The 18,994-nt window shown below is 30.9% G+C and overlaps 1 protein-coding gene across 1 annotated transcript in view; it reads left to right on the top strand.

The window, feature by feature from the left end:
* LOC142326595 (jouberin-like) overlaps nt 1–18,994 on the top strand; it is a 42,871-nt gene that overhangs the window by 17,681 nt on the left and 6,196 nt on the right. The window contains exons 6-10 of the mRNA XM_075369182.1: nt 942–1,176; nt 2,660–2,769; nt 8,807–9,060; nt 12,518–12,683; nt 18,484–18,743. Of these exons, the coding sequence (XP_075225297.1) occupies nt 942–1,176; nt 2,660–2,769; nt 8,807–9,060; nt 12,518–12,683; nt 18,484–18,743 (1,025 nt within the window). The remainder of the gene's footprint in view (nt 1–941; nt 1,177–2,659; nt 2,770–8,806; nt 9,061–12,517; nt 12,684–18,483; nt 18,744–18,994) is intronic.

The following is an 18,994-nucleotide window of genomic DNA, read 5'->3' as shown; positions in this document are numbered from 1 at the left end:
AGGAGCGGTCTATAGTGGCTGGTTTCCTTCGCACCATTGCGGTATGTAGGTCTGCAGAGGGAGTTTAATCAAGGTATTTGATCGTGGTAGGATCCAGGGTGGCTAGGGTACTGGTCTAGGCATTGGATTGGTTGGAGGTAGGTGCATTGGCATCATGCCACGGTTATATTGGTGTTGTTTGTGATTCGATTTGGGGCTCCTACTGGTGGGGGTACCGCACTGCTGCGGTATGGTAGCTGGTGTGATGGGGGACATGGCTTCCTTCCACCAGTGGTGGTCCTGGTTGTGATTTGGTGCTGTGCGAGACTCCGTGATGGGACCGGGTGGGGGTGCAGGGTTTGTCCCCGGCTCCTGCGACCGGAATGAGGTTACATTCCCCTTGTTAGGTAATTTAAATTGGTCAACTTGTTTGGGTGTAGGTCTGAATTTCTATGTTGCGTAAAACATAATTCTGATTGGTATGAGTGTAACACTGATTTAACTTTCAGCTCGTTTGTTTTCTGAGCCATTCACAGTCATGAACGGTGCTGTCAAATCTGGACTAGACACGGGTTCGCGCTTCTGTAGTTTCAGTCAGTTAGTTAGTTTGAATGAATCATGTTAGGTTGGTTGTGAAGATGGCCATTTGAGGTCTATGTGAAAGGAAATTTTGATTTGTATTTACTGATGCAAATGTCTGCCGAGGCATTTACATCGGTGGTATCCCAAATGTAATCAATTAGAGGGTCTAAAGACAACCTGTGGTAAAGCCCTTCTGGACTCGGAATGGAGGGTGTGATATGGCGACCGGTAACATCAACAGGTCTTCCCCCTATGGGATTGGGATGCAGTTATATAAATTGTGTTTTTTTATTTAGAAAAGGTACAAAAAAATTTATTTATTTTGTTATTTCTTATTCACAGGAATTTATAATTCAAATTTAGTTTTTTTTCTATCACAGATAAAGTCATCAATGAAGAAACATCCGTCTTCCATGATAGCTTGGACACGTCTTCCGACTCAGAGTTGTAAAATAACCAACAATAAATGCTTCACAATACCTGTTCTTCCATCTGGTGGCTTTTCAATTCGATTTTCACATAGTGGTTTACATCTTGCTTGTGGTACTGCTTCCAGTTTATTGATATTTAGTGTGCCACAGTTTAAAAAGTTGCTGACGTTAGGTGGACATCAAGGTATTATTATTGTTTAGTATATAAACTTGTTTGTTTCTTTTTTATTTACAATTATTTTTTTGGAACACACTTGCCTTACGTTTTAGGATTATGAGCTCTGAGAAATGGCCAATCAAAATCTTTACTATGTAGTCAAATTGAACTGTACCTGATGTATAAAATAGCATTATTTTTGGTGTCTAACGCATTACTTGTATTATCTCATTATTCTACAGATAATTTTATAAATTTATTTAGGTTAAATTTTTTATAGTCCATTTTTTCTTTTTTCTTCTGCATGTAAATATCTATATATACAATATAATATTCTTTCAGCCTCCGCAAAGCACAGAATTAGAGAAACACTCTTACCTTTAATTTTTTTACTTAATCAAAACCCTTTTGGGCCTAAGCCTCAGTGATTTTTTTTTTTATAAATTCTTTATAGTTGTTTACAATTTATGCAATAACTCTTTTAGCTTTTTACATTTTGTAAAAATTATTTATTTAAAATAAAATAAATTATGAAATTTTTAAAAACATTTAAAATAAATTTAAAATAATTGTTTTAAATTGTTTTGTAAACAGTTTTTACACAATTTCGACAACAATCAAAAACATCAGGTCATTCAAAAATGTGCAGTGTTCCTTTCAAATTTTCATGTAAATTTAAAATTGCTATTATAATTGATTATATATAAACAAAGTAGTTGTAGTTTTGGTTATTTTTTTAAACATGTACTTTAAAATATTGATTATGTGTTCGAAAAATTAAAATATTATTTCATATACTATATTACATACTTGCCAGAAAAACTAAACAAAATTCAAAACCTACTTCTTCACAATTAAATATCTTTCATTCACTTGTGTTATGTAAAAATAACTGAACAGTATCCCATTGATTGGACAATCAAGACTGAAAGACGGTCAATAAAATCTACTGATGATGGGTGTTATGAAAAGAAAAATGAATTTAAAAAAAGTAACTATAATCAGACATCAGAGGTGTGGGACAAAGCAGGATTATCAATTGACAATATCATATTTAAATGATTTTTGCAGCGATAACCAGCTGAACAATAACAGATCCCCTTCCAGGTATTGTAAGGTGGGATGATTCTGTTCAGTTATTTTTACATGACTCAAGTGAATGAAAGATATTTTAATCGTTGTTTTCTTACATTTTATCATAATGCAGGTTATTAAAACCTTTTTCGCTATTTCCTCCTTTATAGTTTTTAATATTACATACCAGTATTTTTTAAACATAATACTCTCCTTAAAATTAATCTCATAAACTTGTAATGTTGTGCTTTTAATTACATGTTCTATATAAGAAAATTTACATTTTTTTTTGAACTCATTAACTAAACTATTTTCACTATCAAATCTTAGTTTTGTTCTTCATTTAGAGTAAAAGCTATCCTAGACTTCGGTAGAATCTTTACAGTTTTCATTTAAAATTATTGTACTCTTAGACAATTTTTTTCTTTTTTTTCAGGATTAATTTATAATTTGAGATGGTCCGTTGATGATGCACACCTAGTATCATCAAGTGCTGATTGTACTGCTTGTGTTTGGGATTTAAGAAAGAAACATCCCACTCCACAAGTAATAAAACTTTTGTAATTATACGTTCACATTGTAATGTACTGAAATTTTCTAACTTTTGTTGATGTAGAAATAAGTACACATATTTACCCAATGTTAAGAAAGAGAAGAGAAAATTGCAACTGGTAGCTCTCTAATAAAATTTCAATGCTTAAAATTTAACATCAAACAGTAATGCATTAATTACATTGATGTTAATTTTTAAAAAAAATTAAATTCTAATTAATAAAAACCTTTTATACAAAAAAGAATTGGAAAAATCAATCAATCTCATTCAAATGTGTAGTTGCTGACTCAAATATACCTTTTAATATCAATTCCCATAAATTTAATGTATTTTTTCCCCTGAAAAATAGTAACATTTTATATTAAGGATTTGGTAAAGTTATTTTATATAATAATTTTTCTTACACAAAATATTTTTGTAAATTTTGATGTCAGCATAAAGATGATATTTCAGTGAAAATTTATTCTGTTGATGATATATGAAAAATAAAGAAAACTGAAATCAGAAAAATTTTCAACTAAGTTGTTCTTAGTAAATATCTCACTAAATACGTCTAATTCCCTATCTATGTCCATCTATCATAACTTTATTATGGTGTTAACTGCTGCTGTAATTTATTTATTTAACTCGCTGCAGGGCGTGCCTACGGCACCCTCGGCAGCTAGGTCCTCCGGGTGGGTTGCCCTGCTGGGCGGCTTGTCGGAATTGGGATTATTAGTTGTCCAAAACTGATTACCTCTTGTGTAAAAGTATTTCTTTTGAATGATGAAAATTGATATAACGAAAGTTAAATTAGAAATTTAACTCTAAAAATTCATACTAACGAATCGGTTTTTTCTGCTAGTGATCGGTACATATTGATGCCTACTTTTTGGTTATAGTTCATTATTTTATGAAGAAAAACTATCACATAAATAAATAAAACAAATTTTAAAACGCCACTCTTAAATTAAACTCACTAAGATGTAAAAAAATTATTTTACAACGGTATCTCAGAATGGAATTGACACAAATTTTGATGGCGATATGTAAGATTATGTGAAAGTCATAGCTTCAAATTAAAAATTTGATGTTTTTGCCAATTTTTGTTATGCATGTTTGCACTCCACTTTTAGGCCATTCATCACGCATAAGAAAAATTTGGCAAAAATATCAAATTTTTAATTTGAAGCTGTAATTTTCACATAATCTTACATATATCAAAGAGTGGTCTTTAAAAAGCTTTTTTTATATTTTTTATTTTCTATTATTTAGTCTTCATAAGTTTATGCTTTACAGCTGCGCTAGCGCACAGGTTTGAGCGTATTTAGCGAAAGATTGGATCGTACGTTTTACGATGGGAGAGTGCAATCAAAACATAGTGCTAAACGATTTAATTTCCGGATAATAAAGATCCGGTCGATCAAGAGTGTATCCGATGCGTTAAACAGTTAGAGCTCAACGGGCTGATAAATATTCCGTTTGAATCGTGAAAATCGGACAGTGGTTGCCGAGATGTTACTGTGACACCCCATCGCACCCCCTTCCCAAATTCCGAACGTCGCCCCGGGGGGCACTTGAAAATATTATCATCCGACGCGTACCACTGGGAGCGAATGACAAATCTTTTGTAACTAGTATCGAAGAGGGGGGGGGGTCGAAAAAATTTTCAGAGCCCTAGGAACCGACCGTTTTCGAGATATTTGCGATTTTCGTCCGAAAATTCGGATCCGGTTAAAAGCATTAAATTTTTCCTAATTTTTTTTTGACATGTAAACCCTTTACCGATTTTCTGATTTCTGGAATCTCACGACTGCAACTGTGAGTGATATTTGCTCATATTTAAATATTTTAATTATAATTTTTATTTAGTTGTTTTTATATTAATGGTAAGTTGAGTTTCAGTTAATAAATTGTATTAATGGTGAACGTGTATGATAATTAAGTGTAGATTAATATATATGAAATACTAAACACGTAAACACAAATCTAGGATTGCAATACCCTGTTGTCACAATACATCTCACATGTGAAATAGCTTGAATATTTAGAAAAATAATATTGCATTCATTAACTTAATTTAAGATTAATTCATACAAACAAAAACGATACTAAACAGTTATGATTTAAAATAGAACTATGTTCAAAAACTTTAAAAACTAAATAGAATCTAAAACTAGATGTCTATTTCAATTGTTGAACAGTAAAATACTCATAATACTAAATACTTTAATACTTTGTTACTGTAATACTAAGTATAAATACTTTAATACTAATTATTAGTAAATTCTGATTTATTGTCAGTAAAATACTAAGAAATCAGAAAAAAATATTTAATATACAAAAATAAAAAATTACAGTGGTAAAATAATTATTAATAATAATTAAATAAACAATCATTTTAGCCTGCTGGGTTAGACTAGTGATTAAACTCTTCATCGCAAAATCAGAGATTTTCAAAGTCAATTTTATCCTGCTGCGTTAGTCTAGTGATTAAACTCATCACAAAATCAGTGATTTTCAAAGTCAAGGGTTCTTAGGTTCTCCTTGTAAAGGCAGTTGCTTTTATGTGGAATTGAATGCTAGACTGTGGATACTGGTGTTTTTTGGTGGTTGGGTTTCAATTAACTGCACACCTCAGGAGTGGTCGACTTGGGTCTGTCCCAGACTACATGTTTACCAGTATATTTACAGTTACATTGCCCTATATCAAGCCTGGCAAACTTTGGGAATTATTGAAATTCATATTTAGCTTTCATTTTTAGGTTTCCCATGAAAAGATAAGTTAGAATCTAAAGATAGGTTACTCATTACTCTTTTATTTGTATGTAAAAACTATTATTAAATTGAGAACTATTTTGTTTTGTACATGACAGTAAGAGAGTGTACTTATATAATCTATGGTCATAAGTAAAATCCCTATTAATGACTGCATATTGATAGTGGTAGACTCGTTTCTGTTTATCCCTCCTTACTTCCTACAGCTTAAAACTACTAATAAAAACATGTTTGTAATATCTATTAAAAATGAGGTTTTAGAATCTAAATGACCATGTGTAAAGTAAAGTGATGAAACAACAATGTATAGATATAGATAAACTGATATGTTCCCTGTGTTTGGTACAAATGTTTATAGATTTCTGATTTTCTGAGCTTCACTGATTGTAATATTTAAAAAATCATTTCAAATATCTTTTGTTTTTTCCCTTTTATAAATATGAATAATATATATTTTACAATATGAATGCTACATTTTTTCAAATATATGTAGGTCATAAAGAAAAAGGGTTTTTCGAAGAGTGCAATTAAAAAATTACTGATTTAATTCAAGAAACAAGATTAGGTTTGATTGTGTTATTTTCTATTTATTTAAAGTTGAATAAAATGTTCATTAATTAGATAGGAAATTGTATTATTGAATTCTGTGTATTTATTGTTTAATCTTTTTCTTGGAATAGTTACTGAAAGATTAGTGTATATAATTATCAAATATGCAGTGACAATATATGAAACCTTCTGCTTTCATAGTAATTTGATTGTGGTTCTAAATGTAATCAATAAAATAATAGCTTATTCATTTTATAATAATAATTTGTTCTGCTTTCAAGGTTTAAATTCAGTAATGAAATAATTTTCTGATGTACTAAATGTTCAAATAAAGTCATACACGTCATAACTACTGACAGATTTTTTGGAATAATGTTTTATTTTTCATTTTATCTTTTTACTTATTGATATTATGATAAATATTTAACAATTTAAACATTTATAATTTTACTGAAACACTGTAAGAAGAAAAAAATAAAAATACGTTGGAAATTTCCACATTAATTAAATAAAAATTTGTAAGCTGCTTTGGTAGAAAATGTTATTTTAGATTGAAATATTTTTAAAATCATCAACCTGAAATTCATACATACATCAGATAATTTTTTTAAAATAAAAATATATTTATAAAATATTCTTCAATTTTTTTTAAATACATGATTTAAAAAAAATATATTGAATGTTGAAGATGTGGTTTCCAATCATCCATATTCATTTGTTCCTCAGATAATTTTTTAATATGACATTAAAAATGTTGTGTTATTACTACCAACACATCTTTTCAGAGATAACCATGCCATCTCAATTGGATTTAAATCAGGATGGTAAGGTGGAAAAGGTGGAACCTTGATGCAATTTAATAATATTGTTTGAGAGTGTTCTCAAACAATCTGTTGTAAGTAAACCCTCCCCCCCCCCCCCCATTAATGACTGTGCATTGACAGTGGTAGACTTGTTTCTGTTTTGGAAACTGATGCTGTGTTTTTTTTTAATAGTTCATCAAAGTGCTACTTTATTTTTGATCTATGTAATTAAATTATGTCATACAGCTGTGGTTTTAACTGTGGCTTTATTAAACGGAATATTTCTCTTTTCAAACCATTAATCTAACTGATCACCTTTATTAATCAGCACTTTTACTCCTGCACCACTATCATTCGACTATGATTGTGTCATTGAATGGAACGTTAAATTATAAAATTTTTCCAAATAAACAAGGAATTTTCTTTTCTACAATCAGTAATTTTTCTTAAATAATTTTCCTCTTCCACCAGATGTCTTCTTTCTCAATCAAAAGTTTCCTATTATTATCAGTTTTACACCACTTAAACCCTAACTCTTTCAGGATACTTGCTAGTGTAGTTTTAGAACTTTTAAAGTGAATACTGTTTTGAAGTGCTTCACGTGATTTATTTAATGTAGGTAGTTCAATTATGTTTTGCATGAAATTCGTTAACTATTCTTCTTATAATGCCTTGATCAAAACTGTATAATTGGATTATACAGTTATTGATAACTGGTTTTAAACAATGTTTATATGTTTTGTGTGCTGAATGAGTACGACTGCGATTTAGATTTAAGAAGTTCCCACTTTTCTTTTCAGAGTTTTTGAAGTTGTGATCTTGGAAACCCATGAGTTCTTTCTTAACAATTTTGCATGTATTATATGTTTGTCATCTAATTTTCCTAACTTTATAGCTTCTTTCTTCATAAAATTGTATTTTTATTATCTATTTCACAAACTTGACTATGGAGCTTTTTATTCTTAACTGTGGATTTAAATTCTGTCATAGAAAAATAAAAATTCACTAACAAAAACATATGAATTCAATAATACACACAAAACATTAACTAACACACCACACATTACAGAAGGAAACTACGAAAGGAAACATTACTATACTGTTTGTACAGAGACATGCCAAGAATTGAACTAAATCTGTTTATTGAAAGTGAAAAGTAAACAATAATACTGAATATTTGTGAAAAATACAATAGAAATTTACTTAGCTCTTTGAACATATGAATATATATAAAATGACTAAATTATTGTTATTTGTAGGATTTAGGCCTATTATTTAGTGATGACGTTTATTTACTATATCAACAGTACTAATACCCATTACAAGTGCATATATAAGTACAACTCAAATGAAATATTTTGATATTTATTATTCCTATAAAGTGGTCATTCATATTATGACTTGCTTGATGGAGAGAATGTAATAACAATCTATTAATACAACTATAAACTATTCATGTTTGTACTGTATACAGTAAGCAATATTTATAAGTATGCTAAATATTTTTAAATAAATTATTGTTTGAAATTAAACAAAATGATAGTAAATTAAAATTGTGGAAAGAATTTTGATTATTTATGAAAATAGTTAACACTCTGTACTGCAGAATATTCGGTTTCTAAATGAGCCTAATGTTACGAGAAAAGAGTAATATAATGCCCTGGACAGAGACTCGTACAATAATGACTCTTATAATGCCTCGTACAAGCAAGCTTTTATATTCATCGTACGCACTATACATATCAATTTACTAACTAACCATTAACTGGAGTATTTCAATATTATTTAGCAACAGTTCTGATTGTAATAAATTTTATACTCTTTTTATTCCACAATAATGCTTCCAAGTAAAGCTAACAAATTCTTTATTATTATGAATATAAAAATATATTTTTTTATATAATAAATGTACATTTTGCAGGTATTGGCACATCCATCTTTTGTATATTGTGCTGATTTTGTACCACACTTTATCCGCCGCAACATTGTAACTGGTTGTTGTGATGGTACAGTTCGTGTCTGGACTCGTAATAAACCAGCTCCTTATCATTTAGAACAGGAAATGACTGGACATACTGGTTTTGTAAATACACTGTGTTTCAGCAGTGATGGTACAACGTTTTATTCAGGTGATAGTGTAGGTCAAATTAAAATGTGGCAGTACGATCATGATTGGTAAGTCATTGCATATGTTCGAATTAAATAAATGTAATACTGTAATTGTTTTCATTTTAATCTATTAATCATGTTTCATTTTTTATATAACCACAAACACACCAATATTTACAACAACTTAGACAATCTACAAACACACAAAAAATGACTTCATCTTAACACCACCAGAATATTATCAACACTGCCGACTTGTGTATAGACACTGTGGAACTGCAGCACTCCCTATTTCCACTTGATATTATTTAATATAATGAGTCCTTTTTTCTTTAATTATTTCTTTATACTTGTACAATGTATAATCCTAAGCTTAATGTCAGTAGCCATCCTCCAGTTATGAAAAAGATACAAAAACCTTTATATGGAACTATGAGCTTCACAGTTCTAGCGGCTTGGTATTTAGCTGTTGTGCGCATAGGAAACTACATGCGAGGCTGCAAGGGAGAGAGAGCATTTTTACTTCTGCAGTGCCGACCCCGGCGTGCTGGTGGAAGGTAGTTTTTTTTACTGTGTGTGTATGGAACGTTCCTTGTTCGTTTCCTTTTCTATTTTAGCTGGTGGAAGGAATATGAAAATAGTTTAGTTGTTTTTTCAGTAGTAATCAGTAGATGGCAAAAAGCAAGGGCTCTTTGATTGCCAAATCTGTCCAAAAACATGCTGGAAGTGCTAATTAGAAAAGGTAATTAGTAAAAACTAATTATGTATTTGTTTCTGTGTACATAATTAAGAACCATTGGACTATGGTGTTTTTACACGGAAATTTTATTAAGTTATCTAATAATACTAAAAAATATTATCGGTATTGACATTTTATTATTTATTTGGTTAAACCAAATATAGTTTTTAAGTTCAATGATTAAGTGTGATAACGTGTAGAATTAGATTATTATTCTGCTTCCAGTTATTCTATTTAATCCATTTTTTTTTGGTACTTTTATTTTACAGAAAACTGTAACCATGGCCTTGGAAAGCCCAGAAAAAAATTTTCTGGAGCAGCACCCCCACTAATTTTAGCGACGAGCCGCCACTGATTACCAAATCTATAAACATACTTAATATTTGATTAAAATTTACATTAGATTTGAATCGGTTGAATTCATTTATTCTATTGTTGTTGTATGTAGAGCAAGAACCAATGTATGTGAAAGTAAGAACTGATTGATGTTAATGAAAATAAATCTTTACCAGTACTGATACTTGGATTTTTTTTTTTTTTTTTTTTTGTCTTCAGTCATTTGACTGGTTTGATGCAGCTCTCCAAGATTCCCTGTCTAGTGCTAGTCGTTTCATTTCAGTATACCCTCTACATCCTACATCCCTAACAATTTGTTTTACATATTCCAAACGTGGCCTGCCTACACAATTTTTCCCTTCTACCTGTCCTTCCAAAATTAAAGCGACTATTCCAGGATGCCTTAGTATGTGGCCTCTAAGTCTGTCTCTTCTTTTAACTATATTTTTCCAAATGCTTCTTTCTTCATCTATTTGCCGCAATACCTCCTCATTTGTCACTTTATCCACCCATCTGATTTTTAACATTCTCCTATAGCACCACATTTCAAAAGCTTCTAACCTTTTCTTCTCAGATACTCCGATTGTCCAGATACTTGGATAAAGTATCAATAATCAGAACAAATTCACGCTATACAAATTATTCACTACTACACAAAATTCACTTCATCACTATTTTCAAAGAAGTAGAAACATGCTTGAATAAACATGCTTAACATTTAAAATGCATGTAACATTTTAATAAGCATGTCAATTCATTGAACATAACATTGCTAACTTTCTCTTTCTTTTCTAATCTTTCAACAATTTATCATTTTATTAAGAGCTTATTAAGCAATTTATTGTTGCAATTTTTGGACAAAGTGGAAAATAAGTACAAATATGTGGTACAATATTACAGAAATTCAACAATACCTTATACTTGAGTTTGTCCAGTAACACCTTAGATAAACTGACCCTTATGCGCTGCTAATGAAACTTAATAGATGATGGCTGGCCACTGTAGGGCAAATGATTGTGTCTTGGCCTTTTATCTGGAGGTCCCGGGTTTGAATCCCGGTCAGGTATGGCATTTTCACACGCTAAAAAAATTGTCATTTATGTCATCCTCTGAAGTAATACCTAACGGTGGTCCTACAGGTAAAAAAAAAAAAATAGATGGTAAATGTATAAAGTATCAGGTCTCCAGGCCACATTATATATATATATATACTTGTGAATTTTTCTTCAACATCGCAAAAGAAATCTTTTCTTACTTGCATAATCATCTCCAAAATGTTTTGGTATTTTATCTCTACATTAGTGTAGTCCGGTGTCCTATAACTATAGTAATTTTGAAATGTTTATAATTACTTTTCTTGTCCTTGATAAACATCTTCCCAACTTTTAAGAAAGTGCTTCCACTCTGTGGCTCAACCATTAAACTTTTTTAGCACATAATTAAAAAAACGCCTTGCCTGTATTTTTACTATCAACTCTCAAAGTCTTCAGATAACCCAGATCGCTGAGATAACACAAAAAAATCATTTTCAATCCAGAAAGTAAGGTACAATCCTTTGTTTTGTTATTTTTTGGTAAAAATGTTTACTCTAAGATTGTATTACAATTGATTTTCAAAATTAAGTATATGTTTACTGGGACTAAGTGCCATTTTTTTCCTGTAAATGTCTGAATACATGTATTCATAAAACCTGCATTCTTTTTCTGTAAAAAATGTTCAGGTAGCTCAATGCCAGACTGGAATTACTAACTTGATTACAGTTGGATTCTTACAGATTTTAAATATCTATCTGTTCTCTACAATAGGAACAATCTGTTCCTAAGTAGATAAGAATGAGTAGTGGTAATGTAAGATTTAGTAATTATAGTATTTTATATTATGTTCCTACAGAATTATCATTGATGATACTGATATTCTTTCTAATTATTGTAAGTGTGACATTTTTATTCACTATCAATTTTTGTTACAAACTTAATTTGAGCTAATAATTAGCTACAGGAGATTTCATGAGCATTCCATCCAGTTTCTTTTCTGAATGAAAGGTATTACATCATAATACCATTTTGTAACACAAATGTTATTAACTTTCTGAAAAATCAACTATTTCATCAACATACTGACCACTGAGCTAAATAACCTTAAATAACAACAAAAACAACCACCAAACAAAGTAACAGAACTTAGAAAACTGATACCAGTACTATACTCAATACAAATGGTATTATGGTTACAATTTTGTAAAAAAATTATTTGATTAGTTCATGATTTTTGTTGCAAATGTAAATTCTGTTTTTTGTAGTGAAAAACTTATTTGAAATTAATGTGATTTTATATAATAAATGCTTTTAAATACATTTTTGAAATGGAACAATTTCTATAAATTGAATACTATTACATAGGTTTGTAATATATTTTTTTTTTACGTATGACACCTATTTTTTTTAACAGTGGTGAATGGTCATGCGTAAGAAATATTAATATAAGAGAAATAAGAGGCACTGTGATCAATAATCTATTGGTACATTCTGGTGGTAACAGAATGCTTGTACACACACGTGATAGCATTTTACGTATGATTGATATACCTACATATGCAGTCATACAGTGGTTTCATGTAAGTAGAAAATTATCACTTTTTTACAATAGTTTTTTATAAATATTTGTTTAATTAACATAACGCCTTGACCAATTTTGAAATGAATATGAATTAAATAATAAATAAATATTATTTCATAAATTACATTAATTAGATATTACAATCTAAAAATGATACAAATCTGAAATCAGAAAAAAGTACCTAAATATGAGAGGGCTATTCCAAAATTGAATTCTGATTAGTTGTTGAAAGTAAACCAGTTGCCATGGCAACTGGCATGTATGTGTTTTCTATCAGCTCTATATCTTGTTACATACCCACCTGTTTTTTAATTTATTCAATGTTGATAAAATAGCAGTTGATGAATACAGAAAATGACAGTTTTGGAATAGCCCTTATAAATTAAGTGCAAATAAATGATATTTATTGTATTACCAAATGCATAAATAAATAAGTTGGTTGGTAGGCTAGAAAATTTAAAAAGGGAAATGGGTAGGACAAATGTGGATATAGTAGGAATTAGTGAGGTTCGGTGGGAAGAGGAAGGCGACTTTTGGTCAGGTGATTTTAGAGTAATTAACTCAGCGTCAAATAATGGGCAGGCAGGAGTAGGTTTCGTGATGAACAAGAAGATAGGGAGGAGAGTGGAGTATTTCAAAACGCATAGCGATAGAATCATTGTAATAAGGATAAAATCAAAACCTAAACCGACAACGATTGTTAACGTCTATATGCCTACAAGCGCCCATGATGATGATGAGGTAGAGTGTGTATACGAAGAGATTGATGAAGCAATTAAACACGTAAAAGGAGATGAAAATTTAATAATAGTTGGAGATTGGAATGCAAGCATTGGAAAAGGCAAGGAAGGAAATATAGTGGGTGAATACGGGCTGGGCAAAAGGAATGAAAGAGGGGACCGACTTATAGAATTTTGCACGAAGTATAATTTAGTAATTGCCAACACCCAATTTAAAAATCATAATAGAAGAATATACACTTGGAAAAAGCCAGGCGATACTGGAAGGTATCAGATAGATTATATCATGGTTAAGCAAAGATTTAGAAATCAACTCGTTGACTGCAAAACTTACCCTGGAGCAGACATTGATAGCGACCATAATTTGGTGATAATGAAATGTAGATTGGGGTTTAAAAACCTGAAGAAAAGGTGTCAGATGAATCGGTGGAATTTAGAGAAGCTTGAGGAAGAGGAGGTAAAGAAGATTTTTGAGGAGGACATCGCAAGAGGTCTGAGTAAAAAAGATAAGGTAGAAAATGTAGAAGAAGAATGGGAGAATGTTAAAAAGGAAATTCTTAAATCAGCAGAAGCAAACTTAGGCGGAATAAAGAGAACCGGTAGAAAACCTTGGGTTTCAGACGATATATTACAGCTGATGGATGAACGTAGAAAATATAAGAATGCTAGTGATGAAGAAAGTAAAAGGAACTATCGGAAATTAAGAAATGCTATAAACAGGAAGTGCAAACTGGTGAAAGAAGAGTGGATTAAAGAAAAGTGTTCAGAAGTGGAAAGAGAAATGAACATTGGTAAAATAGACGGAGCATACAGGAAAGTTAAGGAAAATTTTGGGGTACATAAATTAAAATCTAATAATGTGTTAAACAAAGATGGTACACCAATATATAATACGAAAGGTAAAGTCGATAGATGGGTGGAATATATTGAAGAGTTATACGGAGGAAATGAATTAGAAAATGGTGTTATAGAGGAAGAAGAGGAAGTTGAGGAGGATGAAATGGGAGAAACAATACTGAAATCTGAATTTAAGAGAGCATTAAAAGATTTAAATGGCAGAAAGGCTCCTGGAATAGACGGAATACCTGTAGAATTACTGCGCAGTGCAGGTGAGGAAGCGATTGATAGATTATACAAACTGGTGTGTAATATTTATGAAAATGGGGAATTTCCATCAGACTTCAAAAAAAGTGTTATAGTTATGATACCAAAGAAAGCAGGGGCAGATAAATGTGAAGAATACAGAACAATTAGTTTAACTAGTCATGCATCAAAAATCTTAACTAGAATTTTATACAGAAGAATTGAGAGGAGAGTGGAAGAAGTGTTAGGAGAAGACCAATTTGGTTTCAGGAAAAGTATAGGGACAAGGGAAGCAATTTTAGGCCTCAGATTAATAGTAGAAGGAAGATTAAAGAAAAACAAACCAACATACTTGGCGTTTATAGACCTAGAAAAGGCTTTCGATAACGTAGACTGGAATAAAATGTTCAGCATTTTAAAAAAATTAGGGTTCAAATACAGAGATAGAAGAACAATTGCTAACATGTACAGGAACCAAACAGCAACAATAACAATTGAAGAACATAGGAAAGAAGCCCTAATAAGAAAGGGAGTCCGACAAGGATGTTCCCTATCTCCGTTACTTTTTAATCTTTACATGGAACTAGCAGTTAATGATGTTAAAGAACAATTTAGATTCGGAGTAACAGTACAAGGTGAAAAGATAAAGATGCTACGATTTGCTGATGATATAGTAATTCTAGCCGAGAGTAAAAAGGATTTAGAAGAAACAATGAACGGCATAGATGAAGTCCTACGCAAGAACTATCACATGAAAATAAACAAGAACAAAACAAAAGTAATGAAATGTAGTAGAAATAACAAAGATGGACCGCTGAATGTGAAAATAGGAGGAGAAAAGATAATGGAGGTAGAAGAATTTTGTTATTTGGGAAGTAAAATTACTAAAGATGGACGAAGCAGGAGCGATATAAAATGCCGAATAGCACAAGCTAAACGAGCCTTCAGTAAGAAATATAATTTGTTTACATCAAAAATTAATTTAAATGTCAGGAAAAGATTTTTGAAAGTGTATGTTTGGAGTGTTGCTTTATATGGAAGTGAAACTTGGACAATCGGAGTATCTGAGAAGAAAAGATTAGACGCTTTTGAAATGTGGTGCTATAGGAGAATGTTAAAAATCAGATGGGTGGATAAAGTGACAAATGAAGAGGTATTGCGGCAAATAGATGAAGAAAGAAGCATTTGGAAAAATATAGTTAAAAGAAGAGACAGACTTATAGGCCACATACTAAGGCATCCTGGAATAGTCGCTTTCATATTGGAAGGACAGGTAGAAGGGAAAAATTGTGTAGGCAGGCCACGTTTGGAGTATATAAAACAAATTGTTGGGGATGTAGGATGTAGAGGGTATACTGAAATGAAACGACTAGCCCTAGATAGGGAATCTTGGAGAGCTGCATCAAACCAGTCAAATGACTGAAGACAAAAAAAAAAAAAAAAAAAAAAAAAATAAGTATAAATTAATCGATAATAAATTAAATTCAAAATTAATTAATTAATCATATTAGTGAAACGCTACCAAATAATATTGGTTTTTATTAATCTTATTCCAATATATATCTTTGTCAGAATTGGGAACATTACATGTTGATTATGCTAACTGATAATTTAATGCTGATGTAATAATATTTTGAAAGCATCCTTTTATCTATTAGTGTTCTTATCTATGAAATTGAAAATTTACATCAAAATCATCATAATATAGTTGTTAAAGAACTTCATTCTTAAAAACTTATAAAAAGAAAATTGATAAGTCTAACCAATGCTTCACCTTTTCTATATAGTAGTACATTTTTCTTTAATCTCAAGACTCCCCTTAGGTGAGAAATTATTTTTTTTATTTCTTTCCATTTCTGGTGTTCCAATTTTTAAGTTTACATATATATTCAGAGTATGTATACGTATATACATATACATATTTTTTCTTTTACTTTCCTGTCTAGATAGTTCTATAACAGAGCTGTAGAAATTGGTCCAATTTGGGCATATGCACCCAAATAACCTTATACGGCTGAAACCTTATAATATTTGCAGAAAAAAAATTCTGCAAAATCACATTCCCACTCCAAAAAATGCTCTTAAACTAGTGGCTAAGTGGGCATACTGCATCAATAGTACCTCTTGTCACCACAAGGAGTACTAATGTAGCGCTGACATATGGTATGTGCACGTGGATACCGTAAAATAAATGTTTAATAAATAAATAAATAATTTTGTATAAATAAACGAAAAAATATTATATTATAAAAAATGATAAATATTTTTAATTAAGTTTTGTGTGAGTGTGTGAGTGTGTGTGTGTGTGTGTTGTGTTCCTGAAGCCATGCATCAGGAACAACCCACAGCTGCATGACTCTCCTGGAAAGCAGCTTTAGTTGTGTGATGGGAAAGTCCTACAACTGTGTTGTCAGCTTTTTAATAATTCTTTCAGCTGAGAGATTAATAAATAATTAATCTCACAAATACTTTCTTAATACCAATTTTATAACCGTTTTGTAAATATTGTTATAATTTGAATGATAATATTCCATTTTTCTTATATGGCTATTCTTTCCATGATTATGTAGATTTGAGCATTCACTGCCAATCCTGGAAAGCCAATTAAACGAGCTAGTTATGAACTACAAACTCTTTGTTTCACTGTTCATGAGGTTGTTCATAAGTGGCTCTATTTGCGAGCGTATAAATTACAACTCCTTCATCACATTAAACCAAATGATTGCCTATGATATCAGTTTGCTGCAGAGGTACTGCACCGTGTCAAACACTTTTTTACAAAGTCAGGGGTATGAACTGAAGTTGAGTTCACTAAGGGAACTAGGAATAAATTTTGTTGCGAAAACATCTTTGGTAATTTTTGTTTTGAACAACATCTTTTATGATAACATATCATGTTATCATCCAACTGCACAAAAATGGTGTCATCATCTGTTTTTTTTTCATGAAGCCTCTGTGACAGGACACACATACATCAACATGTTTGAGAACTTTGCTGTTCCTCAGATTCCTGCAGGCTTCAGTTTCCAACATGGAAGGATGTTGCTCCACTAGACTTTTATTGAGACATTACCATGTTCTTGAACAACACTTTCCTTGGATGTTGGCCATCTAGATCTTCAGATATCATTCCCTCAGACTGTTCTCCTTGGGGCTTTATTAAAAGTTGTGTGAGCCAAAGAAAATTTTCAGATTTGAATGATTTAAAACAGAGAATTCTTGAAGCTGTTGATCTAACAACGCCAGAGAGGCTCCTAAACCTGCCAAGAATTATATAGACATTTGCTGAGCAACTAAAGGTGCACACATTGAACTTGGGTAACTTACATTAAAACTTGGCGAGTTGCAATGTTTATTCAACAAAAAAAAAATTATTTTATTCACTAGTTCTCTTAATATAAGCTGTTACTTTTGAATACCTTTAGCCCGGACACTGTATCTCAGTATGCCAAATTGCAGGTAATGTTCAAGTTTATAGCAACACGTTGACTATATTCACCAAAGGACTGGCTGGATAATGAGTAGATTTACTTGTATCTCTTAAATTGCTCTTATCTAAGAGATACACATAGCAATAAAAAGATAAGTAAATTGTCCAGAGCAACAAATTAACTGTACTTCTTTCTATGAGAAACAGCATATTTTATACAGTCTCCAGTTAGTAGTGAAAACTGAATAGTAGTAGCAGTATCAGCAGTAGCAGTAGTAGCAGTAGTAGCAGCAGCAGCAGCAGCAATAGTAGTAGTAGCAGTAGCAGTAGCAGTAGTAGTTTTATAATAATATAATAAAAATAAAATATTACATTAAAATATTCTTGCTTTTTAAATGCTAAGAATTGTTTAAATTAAAAAAGTCAAAATATGTGATTAAAAAAAGAGTTCTTTACATAAGCCAATAAATTTGTACTGTGTTGAATCAAGGAAATATGAACACTCACTTGCATGTGACTAATTTAAATGACTTTTGCTTTGGTAGGGTTGTTGTAATGAACGTATACAAATGAGCAGTTGTTTAACACCATGTGGTAGTATGGTGTTATCGTGCAGTGAGGATGGATTATTATGCATTTGGGATTGTAATACTGGTACACAGCTCGGTTTGTATAATGGTTTAATAAAACCTTCATCTTCAGCTGCTGTTGCTTATCATCCGCATGATCACTTGATGGCTGTCGTATCTTATCATCCTGATTCAAATATGCAGTCACAACCATTATACATATGTAATTATGATAAGTAAGTTTTTATATTTATTTTACATATATTTGTAGCATTATAAATCACTACTTATATTCAAAAAAAAAAACTTCTAGGTATATTTTAAAAATATTAATACAATTGTTTTCAGTTAGTTTCTTAAGATGAAGTTAAAAGTATAAACTGTTGTTTCAAATTGGAGTAGTTAGGCTATATTGCCTGTAATGTTGAAGTGCTTTTTTCTGTTTTAAATAACATTATTTTTAGATCAGTTCTACTTTCTGTTTTTC

This window comes from Lycorma delicatula, chromosome 6, assembly GCF_047948215.1.
Source record: "Lycorma delicatula isolate Av1 chromosome 6, ASM4794821v1, whole genome shotgun sequence".
NCBI lineage: Eukaryota > Metazoa > Arthropoda > Insecta > Hemiptera > Fulgoridae > Lycorma > Lycorma delicatula.
Note: the sequence above shows the minus strand (reverse complement) of the source record. Positions and strands in the feature narration are given on the sequence as shown.